This window comes from Canis aureus, chromosome X (genome assembly GCF_053574225.1).
Source record: "Canis aureus isolate CA01 chromosome X, VMU_Caureus_v.1.0, whole genome shotgun sequence".
NCBI lineage: Eukaryota > Metazoa > Chordata > Mammalia > Carnivora > Canidae > Canis > Canis aureus.
Window position 1 is genome coordinate 80,268,931 of NC_135649.1, and position 10,887 is coordinate 80,279,817.

A 10,887-nucleotide genomic window follows, 5' to 3' on the forward strand; every position below is an offset into this window, starting at 1 on the left:
CTTCATATTTATGCTTCTCAGTGCTGTTAAAATTTCTCCGTATAGATGGACAAAGTAATGTATTGTTTCTTCTTTTACCTCTTATTCTTAGAAGACAAATTTGCACAAATAATCTTCGTGTCCTGTAGTGAAGTTAGAATCCAGTTTCTCTTTGCGTCCACTGGTGTGTTGTAATATAGTATTGTGGGTCATCCTTTTTTTTTTTTAGCCCCAACTATACTACAATTACTCACAGTATACATATTTTGTGTTTGCTTCAGTTTGTCTTTTCCACACCAGATGAACGGTGCTTATTTTAAACTATTCTGTCTGCTGCTGCATGCATGTTAGATAAAAGGTTTGTAGCATTTTCAGTGTTCCAATATTTTAAGGGTAGGCTTCTGATTTGAATGAACGAGAGAAAATGATACTTAGGAGAAGGGGCAGCTGATAGGCTTAGCCAGAATTTCAGGGCAGTAAAGGCTGTTTTGATAGGGTCAAAGGAAGGGTCTCTACATCACATTCAACACGTGGCCAATCAGGCTGACGCAACGGGGCTGCTGTGGAACTTAACTAGGAAACCAGAGGCGGTGGGCAAGCGCTTGGAAGGCGGCAGGCGCCATGGGCAGAGTGAGCAACCGCACCAACACCCAGCCACGGGGGCAAAAGCGGCCCAGGGATCCCGCTGCTGCCTGCGCAGCCATCCCGATCATGGGCGCGCGGCGGCTCCCTTTCCAGGTCCGCGTGGGGAGCCACGCGGCGGGAAGGAGGCTGGTGGCGGCCAGGCGGGATCTGTCAAGATCGAGGCGGAAGCGCTGCTGGCGGCAGACCCGGGAGACAGGCTCCAAGGGCCCGCGGCCATCCCGATCCCTGAAGCCACTGGCGCCCGCTCTGTCCCCCAGTGAGCTGGACCTGGGCGCGCAGCGGTAGCGCCGGGAGACGTTCAGGAAGCGGCGGGGCCTCATCGGCGAGGGCGCCGCCAAGTTCCTGCTGGACACCTTCGAGTACCCCGGCCTGGTGTATCGCACCGGCGGCTGCCACTGCGGCGCGGTCCGCTTCGCGGTCTGGGCGCCCGCAGACCTGCGCATGGTGGATTGCAGCTGCAGGCTGTGCAGGAAGAAGCAGCATCGACACTTCCTCGTCCCGGCCTCGCGCTTCACTCTGCTGCTGGGCGCCTAGAGCATCCTCACGTATCGGTCCCACACGCACCCGGCGCTGCACAGCTTCTGCAGCAGGTGCGGCGTGCAGAGTTTCCACGCATCTGTCTCTGACCCCGGCATTTACGGCGTCGCCCCGCACTGCCTGGATGCCGGCACCGTACGCAGTGTGGTTATCGAGGAGGTCGACGGTGGCGACTGGGGGGAGGAGGCCACGAAGGAGCCCAAGGCCATCCAGAACGCGTCCTCCGGAAGAGGATCAGTGGCTTAGTCCGCGGCACGCCTGAAACATGCCCCGCGCCCCTCGGAGGGAGCCAGTGCTTGTGGAGGAATTCCTGTAGGAAAGAGATCGGTTTCTGGACTCGTGAACCCGTGACGTCGCTCCAGGCTCCCACCCCTTCCCTTTCAGTGTTTTTCAACGGACTTGCTTATAATAATAAAAAACTGAGCGCACATATGGCTGTGAACAGCCATAATATTCCCAATCCAATAAGCAAGTAGCGTCTCTACTTTTTCACGTCGCCTAGTGTGGGATCCCTGGGTGGCGCAGCGGTTTGGCGCCTGCCTTTGGCCCAGGGCTCGATCCTGGAGACCCGGGATCGAATCCGACGTCGGGCTCCCGGTGCATGGAGCCTGCTTCTCCCTCTGCCTGTGTCTCTGCCTCTCTCTCTCTCTGTGTGACTATCATAAATAAATAAAAATTAAAAAAAAAGTCGCCTAGTGTAACACTCACTTGTATGATGTATTCGTCATATAGTTCTCACAGATCATCTTCAGATTATTCCTATGTACTGTACCGTTACGGTGCTATTGTGAATGAGATTGTTTTAAATGGTCGCATCTGGTATGCTGGACCACTCGCTATATCCAGACACTTTTGCGAACACTTACGGATGTTTTCTATTGAATATCTGTGTGTGCGTGTATTTTAGGTAAGCACTCACGTTTTCACTACTTAGAGATATAGGTGTTATTTTTAGCCACATTGCTTATTTACTGTATTTTTAAATAATATGTTTAAGGCTTATTATTGTGACGTACCTCATTGCGCTTATGTTTTCAAATGTTGCCATTTTGCTTCGTTTTGTTTTAGAAACTGCCTGTGGGTGGGGGGATGCGGAGACAAGAATGAGAAAGAATGTGCACTGTATATACACCCTTTTTGATGTTTTGAAATTCCTATCTTGAACATGTGTTAAGTATTCAGATAAAGTGTTCGAAATAAATACTTAGTAAATAGAAAAGTATGTATTTCTATGTTGTACGTTCCTAATCAGCATTAATTTATATGTGATTTCTATATATCTGAAATTTTATTTAACAATAGGTGTCATTACCTATCAAATTATATGTATCATTTAATAGCTTCATAAAATTTTAAAATGTGGATCTTCCATAACTTATTTAACCAACCTCTTCTAAAGGATAATTACCTTTTCCCCCAGCTTTTCACTATAATTATAATATTTTGAAGGAGTAAAGTACAAATAAATATTCTCAGTGTTCTCTCACTTGGACGAAAGGGCCTGGAGTTCTTTCCATCTCTTTTTCTTGTTGTTTGTTTCTCTCCTGTACATATATTTCATTAGATGTGCATATAATATACATCAAATTGTTTAACTTGACATATCAACAAATTAAAAATGAACTGAATAAGTATGTGATTCCATGTGTACTGCAAATAACATGACAGCCATCACACAGAGAAGTTATCGTCCTTCAGTCCTTGCCTCTCATTTTCCATCATTCCTCCTCCCCACCATCCCAGACTAGAGGAAGGGAATTTATGCCTTGGTTTCCCTAACATGACCCTCTACTCGTCAAGCTTCCTCCTTTGCTATTTGGAATAGCTTGGCCCAGCCCTTTACCATCTACAGGTTGAGTTGAGGTATAAAAGGGAGAGTGGGAGAGATAACATGAACGTGCACTTAATGCCTCTAGGAGATTCAGTTATCTTGGTGGTCAGAAAATAACCAAATTGCAACTTGAGTTATACCCATATGACATTCCATTGCATGGATGGGATCCAGAGAGAAGGAAAAAAATGGCTCAAGCCTTCATGCTTCTACCATGTCAGTGTCTCTGTACAAATAAATGTGTGGGTGTGTAATTTCCTTTTTCTAAGAGTGGCTTTTCTTTCAAAGTGAATATTGACTTTTCTGCTTCTCTATGCCACATGCAAATCATTCATGAGTTTATTTTGTTAAAGACTCACATTCAAGAGTTTCAGAGAGCATTGCTTTTTGTTTGCTTTTGTTTGTTTTTACAGGTTTTATTTTTTTGAGAGAGAGCATGAGAGCACAAGCAGGGATAGCTGCAGAGGAAGAGGGAGAAGCAAGTTCCCCACTGAGCAGGGAGCCCCACTTGGAGACCCTGATCCCAGGACCCTAGGATTATGACCTGAACCCAAGTCAGAGCTTAACCAACCCAAGTGCCCCTCAGAGAGCGTTGTTAACCTGCATACCATTAATAGGTTCTAGGCTGCTTTCCATGAAAAGGGATGGGAGACAGTGCTAAAATCTGAGGATGGACAAGCTGTTGGGAAAGGGGATGATCTCCCAGATACCCAAGGACAGAGATTTGAAGAGAAAGAGAAGCAGCAAGCAGCCCAGAACCAATGAGGAATGCTGGGGAAAGGACAGAGGTGTTTAAGGGAGTCTTTGGGGGGTTTTTGACACAGGTTGTATGTCCATGTTTTTTTTTCTCCTACCTCCAAAGAAGGCCTTAATGTTGCTTTATGCATTAGCTTTTTTTTCTGTTGCACACACAAAAAAAAATACACTTTAAAACTATATAGTAAATGTTTGTCCATGCACCATTAAAATCATCATGGATACTGATCATAGTCTGTGTACCATGCTTTAGGCATCTCTTATTTCAAAGAAAGTGCAAGGGCTTGGCATGTGGGTTGGGACTGAAATGTCAACTCTTCTACCTACTGCTGTATGGTTTATAAAATCTGTAAAATCCTACACTTTCTCTCATTGTGAGGACTAAATGAAGTCATACATATAATGTCCTGGCACAATGACTGACTCACAGCAAGAATTTGCTGTGGTTATTGCTTTTATTAGACCAGGACATTGATAAACAGAACCAATGGTCATAACTGTATTCAGCTCTAAGATTAAGACATGTCCATGTGCATTCTCTCATGTGCCGTTTTATTTTTTCATGTGCCATTTCTGGAGCCTCTTAAAATGAAAGTCAGAGCAGTTCAGTAATGGGATAAAAAAAAAAGGAGTTGTGAGCCACAAGTATGCAGGATGCTAAATGCTCTATCCCCTTTTGACGGATTCGTTAAATATCCAGTTTCCTCTCTGTCCTTAATAGCATATGTCCTTGCAGACACGTTCCTGTTCTCATTCATCCAAACTGTTAACAGGATAATCACCCTAGATGGAACCTCATCCTACCTCACCTCATACCCTATTCTCTCTCCATCTTTACCCCCATTTTATCCCTACTGGGTGTCCAGCACTGCTCTCCATGCTAGGATAGAACAAAGAACAAAATGTAGTGCCTAGGCCACTATCATTTCTGTCTGGTGGATAAGACAGACAACCATGATCTTACAACAGAGTGTGGTGGCTAGGACAAGAACAGGGTGCCAGGGAAACACAGAAAAAAAAAAGTCCCTACTCTTGGACCAGTTAATAAATTTCTCTGGGCTCCAGTTTCAGGGTCCTCATCTCTAAAACATTAACAATAATAATACTCCTGTCCTAATCTTGTTGTCTCTCCAGGGTGAGATATAAAGGAACCTAAAGAGACTATCTATATTCCAGGAGAAACCATGAACTCTATGCCCTGTTAGTCACATATCAGGTCGGAGGCAAAGCATTCCAAGATCCCCAGGAATCTAGTCTTTTCTGGAAAATGGAGGCAGGATTGGTGCCATTTCCATCCTTTCCTTTATATCTTCACATCTACTGAAAGGGCTTCTTTTATTTGTAATGTATTCTTAAAATTATAGATTATAAATAACTAAATGTAGTCCTCTCAGGTCATGCTATAAAAGGTGGCACCAGCAGTGGCATATCACCCTCCAGTTGACGTTGTAAATAATGTCACATTATTGGATAATTTTACTGTTTAACCCTTGAGAAATTCAAGGGAGGTGGGTGATGCTTTCTTTCCCAGAGTTTCTGGGAAAGAATTCCAGTAGTTAGGATGCTTTTCTCTATAATAAGTGTCCTAGGAATTACAACCAGGAAGAACAGTATCAAGTAGAAAAAGAAGACCTATCTGTTACTGTGGGGCTCTTTTCATGAAGTAAGAAATCTTTCCTAAAATCATTGCCCCCAGATACTATTTCCAGTTTCCTTTTCCTTACTGAATAAAATCTTGCACTAGTTAGTATATTAAGAAAAGAACCTCTACCAGTACATTTCAAGTCCTTAGCCATGTCTGTTCTTCCAATGACATATGAATAGGAAATTGATGTGGATGCATTATTTCTGCTTTTTTTTAATTGGATTTCAATTTGCCAACATATAGCATAACACCCAGTGCTCATTCCGTCAAGTGTCCCCCTCAGTGCCCATCACCCAGTCACCCCGACCCCCTGCCCACCTCCCTTTCCACTACCCTTTGATCGTTTCCCAGAGTTAGGTGTCTCTCATGTTCTGTCATCCTCTATGAAATTTCCCACTCATTTTCTCTCCTTTCCCCTTTATTCCCTTTTGCTATTTTTTATATTCCCCAAATGAATGAGATCATATAATGTTTGTCCTTCTCTGATTGACTTATTTCACTCAGTATAATACCCTCCAGGTCCATCCACATCGAAGCAAAGGGTGGGTATTTGTCATTTCTAACAGCTGAGTAGTATTCCATTGTATACATATACCACAGCTTCTTTATCCATTCATCTTTTGATGGACACCAAGGCTCCTTCCACAGTTTGGCTATTGTGGACATGGCTGCTATAAACATTGGGGTGCAGGTGTCCCGGCATTTCACTGCATCTGTATTTTTGGGGTAAATCCCCAGCAGTGCAATTGCTGGGTCGTAGGGCAGTTCTATTTTTAACTCTTTGAGGAACCTCCAGTTTTCCAGAGTGGCTGTACCAGTTCACATTCCCACCAACAGTGCAAGAGGGTTCCCCTTTCTCCACATCCTCTCCAACATTTGTGGTTTCCTGTCTTGTTAATTTTCCCCCGTTCTCACTGGTGTGAGGTGGTATCTCATTGTGGTTTTGATTTGTATTTCCCTGATGGCAAGTGATGCAGAGCATTTTCTATTTCTGATTTTTATCCTTATTCTATGAACTGAGACTTCCAGCTATCATTCTGCTTTCATTCCCTACATTAGTATGCCAAATCCTGAAGTAGGTTCTTGGATACATACCTGGTCTCAGTCTTTGCGGAGCTCACAGTTATGTTCAGGAGACAGAAAATAAGGAACTTCCACTAATCGTAGTAGGTTCTCACAGTGATGGGGGAATTCAAGATATCCTGATAATACATATTCAAAGAGGCAAACCATAGCCTTTCAAAGGAAGAGAATTTGCATATGAGACATAACACATAAATAGGAGTTCGTCAGGTGGAAAGGGAATTAGAATTTCCCAGAGAAAAGGAATAATATATATAAGGTCTTGGAAATCAGAGAGAATGTGATGCACATGAGGAACAGATTTCTATTCTGGCCTCATTATCAGTTCACAAATTGTACTTGCTTGTTGTTTTCTGTAAGCATTTTGACGGTAAGGACCCTATCCAATTCTTTATGAATCCCAAGTGCTTAGTACAGTATCTGACACATCAATATTCAATAAATATCTATGCATGTATAAACTAAGAGCACCCACTATGTGCCAGGCACTGAAAAAGAGCTATCATTGTATTTTGATAAAATTCAGGCTTATTTAGAAAGTATATAAATTAAAACATAGCTATTTCTTGCTAATAGTAAAAAATTTCAGAAAAAATATGTGCATCATTTGAATAAAAAGAAGTGGGGAAACAACTAACCAATGTTTTGCTTTTATTTTTGTTCTTACATGGATAAAGGCTATTTCTTATTTCAAAAACAACAAAAATACAATGTAGGGAAAAACAGAAAAGTATAAAGTTGCAAAGAAAAAAAACTGCCACAAAACAGCCAAGTATAAACATCTCCATATACTTAAAAAATAGTTTTGGGGCACCTGGGTGGCTCAGTTAGTTAAGCAGCCAACTCTTAACTTCAGTTTAGATCATGATCTCAGGGTTCTGGGATGGAGCCCTGCATCAGGGCTACGTGCTCAGCAGAGAGTCTGCTTGAGGATTCTCTTTCTCCCTCTGCTCATTCTCTGTCTCTCTCTCTCTAAAATAAATTTTAAAATAAAAATTCTTCTTTAAAAAAAGCTCTATTAAGATATAATTGATAGACAAAACCTGCACATATTTAATGTATACAATTTGATGAGTTTGGATATATGCATACATTCATAAAACCTTGACCACAATCAAGGTAATAGATGTATTGATTACCTCCAAAAGTTTCTTTGTTACACACTTTCTTTTTAAAAAAATTTTAATTTGAGTATAGTTGACACATAATATCATATTAGTTTCAGGTATACGTGTAACATAGTGATTTGACAAATTTATATATTATGCTATGCTCACCACAACACTATTACAATATCAGTGACTATATTCCTTATGTTGTGCCTTTTATTTCTGTGATTTATTCATTCCATAACTGGAAACCTGTATCTCCCATTCCACTTCACTCATTTTGCATATTCCCCACTCCCTCTCCTCTAGCAATCATCAGTTTGTTCCCTGGATTTATAGGTCTGATTTATAGGTCTATAGGTTTTTTGTTTATTCATTTATTCTTTTTTTTTAGATTCACTATGTAAGTGAAATCATATGGTATTTGTTTTTCTAGTCTGACTTATTTCACTTAGCATAATACCTTCTAGGTCCATCCATGTTGTTACAAATGACACAACCTCATTCTTTTTATGGCAGCGTAATATTCCATTATATATGTATAGTACATCTCCCTTACCCATTTATCTCTTGATAGACAGTTAGGTTGCTTACATATCTAGGCTATTGTAAATAGTGTTGAAATAAACATGGTGGTGCATATCTCTCTTTGAATTAGTGTTTGTTTTATTTTGTTTTCTAATAGTCACTAGTGGAATTATTGGATTATATGGTATTTCTATTTTTAATTTTTTTGAAGAACCTCTATATTGTTTTCCACAGTGGCTTTACCAATTTACATTTTCACCAACAGTGTCTGAGAGTAACTTTTTTCTCCACATTCTCACAAACACTTGTTATTTCTTGCCTTTTTGTTTTTAGCCATTCTGACAGATAAAAGTTAATCTTATTGTGGTTTTCATTTGCATTTCTCTGATGAACTAACTAGTGTTTTTGAGAATTCTTGAACATTCACTGTACATGCTATTATGTTCATGCATTAACCTGTTTAAACATGAATAAATAAAACCCATTGTCTATCATATTTATATGCTTTAATATCTGTGTGTACACGTATATTCTTGGACTTGCATAAAATATGCATTGAAGTTTGTAAACAAATACAAAGTAAACATCAACATATATTTTCACACAATGTACTCAAAGAAATGGCCTAACCATCCCCCTTCATCACCTCCACCTCTCCCCTCTATTTGTCCTCTACTCTTGTACCTTGCTTCAAGGTTTTATGACCCATTTTATCTAGCCATCTCTTTAGATGTCACCTGCACTGCTCTGGAACCACTAGTCAGCACTGAGAGGCCACGTCATTTGGTGTGTGTGTGTGGGGGGTGGGGAGTTGAGGTATTAACCTCATATATACTAACAAATATTTAACATGTTTTTCTAAGTACAATTCTGGCATGAATTTTGGCTTTTAACTTGTTTAAGTTAATAAGCAAGACAAAACTCAGATATAGGTGAAAACCTATACCAGAATTTAAGTAATTCATCAATGACTTCAAGATCCTCTTTGCTGAGTTGGACAATAGCTATCAAATACTAAAAGACTAGTTCTTCGATTTTGTGTCCTATTTTATTCACACTGTAATGGCCACAGACACAAAATACATTTCAGTATAGTTTGCACTATTAATATGTTTTACTTCACTTTCTTAATTCTAGACAATCAAGATAATGAAAAATGGAACCTTGATTTCCTGATCTTCACAGTGCGGTGTAAATACCCACACCATGGCCTATTTGAAGTTACCAGTGTGAAGTCATTGAATACATACATAAGAAGAGACATACAGACAACGTAATTTCACTCACATGTGGAAATTAAGAAACAAACAAATGAAGAAACAAAGAAAAAAGAGACAAACAAAAAATAGATTCTTAAAAAGAGACAACAGACTGGTGGTTGTTAAAGGGGAAGCATGTGGGGGGAAGGGTGAAATAGATAAAGGGGACCAAGAGAACTTATCTTGCTGAGCACTGAGAAATGTATAGAACTGCTGAATCACTATATTGTATACCTGAAACTAATATAACACTGTATGTTAACTATACTTCTATTAAAAAAAGAAAAGAGATGTGCAGTTGTATACCATTATATAACATTTTCACAAGACAGATGCAAAACACAAAGATAATTTCAAGAATATAGACAATAGTAAAATGCAATAAAATGATTAAGAAGCAATAAGCTTTGAGTATTTTTCCTTTTAAATTTATTGTAAGTTCATATAGTTTAATTTATAGTCATCACCTCTATCTAGCATGTTGGCATGAACCCCTAGTCTTGAGCCCCTTCTCTCTATAGATTCATGTAACTTTGAGGCAGACCCTAACCAGTACATCACAAAAAACTCCACTTTCTACACTCCTCCTCCAGCTGACCCCTAGGACTAAAACTAGGACTCTATTTCCCTAAAAGTACCTTTCTTTTAAACCTCAAGGCTCTTAACCTAAAGTCCTTAGTCTCCAGAAATCACTGGCTCTAGGCAGTCACCATCATCTTTGGATGTGTTAGAACAATGCAGAAAATTCATTATGCTCAATGCTCTATTCTTTTTTTTAAGATTTTATTTTTTTATTCATGAGAGACACACAGAGAAAAGCAGAGACATAGGCGGGGGGTGGGGGGCAGGCTCCCTCCTGGAAGCCTGATGTGGGACTCTATGCCAGGACCCCAGGATCATGGCCTGAGCCAAAGGCATATGCTCAACCACTGAGCCACCCAGGTTCCCCAATGCTCTTTTCTTTATGATCTTAACACTGGTCTTTCCTGGGGCAATCCTTCACTTGTGGTAAAAGAGTATTAAAGAGCTCTTAGTAGTAATCTTTTCCTTAAATTTTATTTTAACTCCAGTGTAGTTAACAATGAAGTTTTTTCTTTCCTTGAAATTTTATTTATTTATTCATGAGAGACACAGAAAGAGAGAGGCAGAGACACAGGCAGAGGGAGAAGCAGGCTTCATGCAGGAAGCCCCATGTGGGACTTGATCTTGGAGTCCCAGGATCCAGAGCCAAAGGCAGACGTTCAACCGCTGAGCCACCCAGGTGTCCCTGAAGTTTTATATTAGTTTCAGGTGTACAATACAGTGATTCAACATTTCCATACAACAACGTTGTGCTCATCACAAGTGCACTCCTTAATTCCCATCACCTATTTCACCCATTCTCCCACCCACTTCCCCACTAGTAACCATCTGTTCTCCACAAGTAAGAGTGTTTCTTGGTTTGTCTCTCACATTTTTTTCTTTTGCTCATTTGCTTTGTTTCTTAAATTCCACATATGAATCAAATCATAGAGC

The 10,887-nt window shown here is 40.4% G+C and overlaps 1 protein-coding gene across 1 annotated transcript; it reads left to right on the top strand.

Annotated features, from left to right (window-relative positions):
• Window positions 1–451: 451 nt before the first annotated feature.
• LOC144307936 (centromere protein V-like protein 3) lies at window positions 452–2,320 on the top strand. The gene is given in 1 exon segment (XM_077888013.1): window positions 452–2,320. A coding segment is annotated over 1 exon segment (807 nt). The 5' UTR covers window positions 452–600; the 3' UTR covers window positions 1,408–2,320.
• Window positions 2,321–10,887: the final 8,567 nt, after the last annotated feature.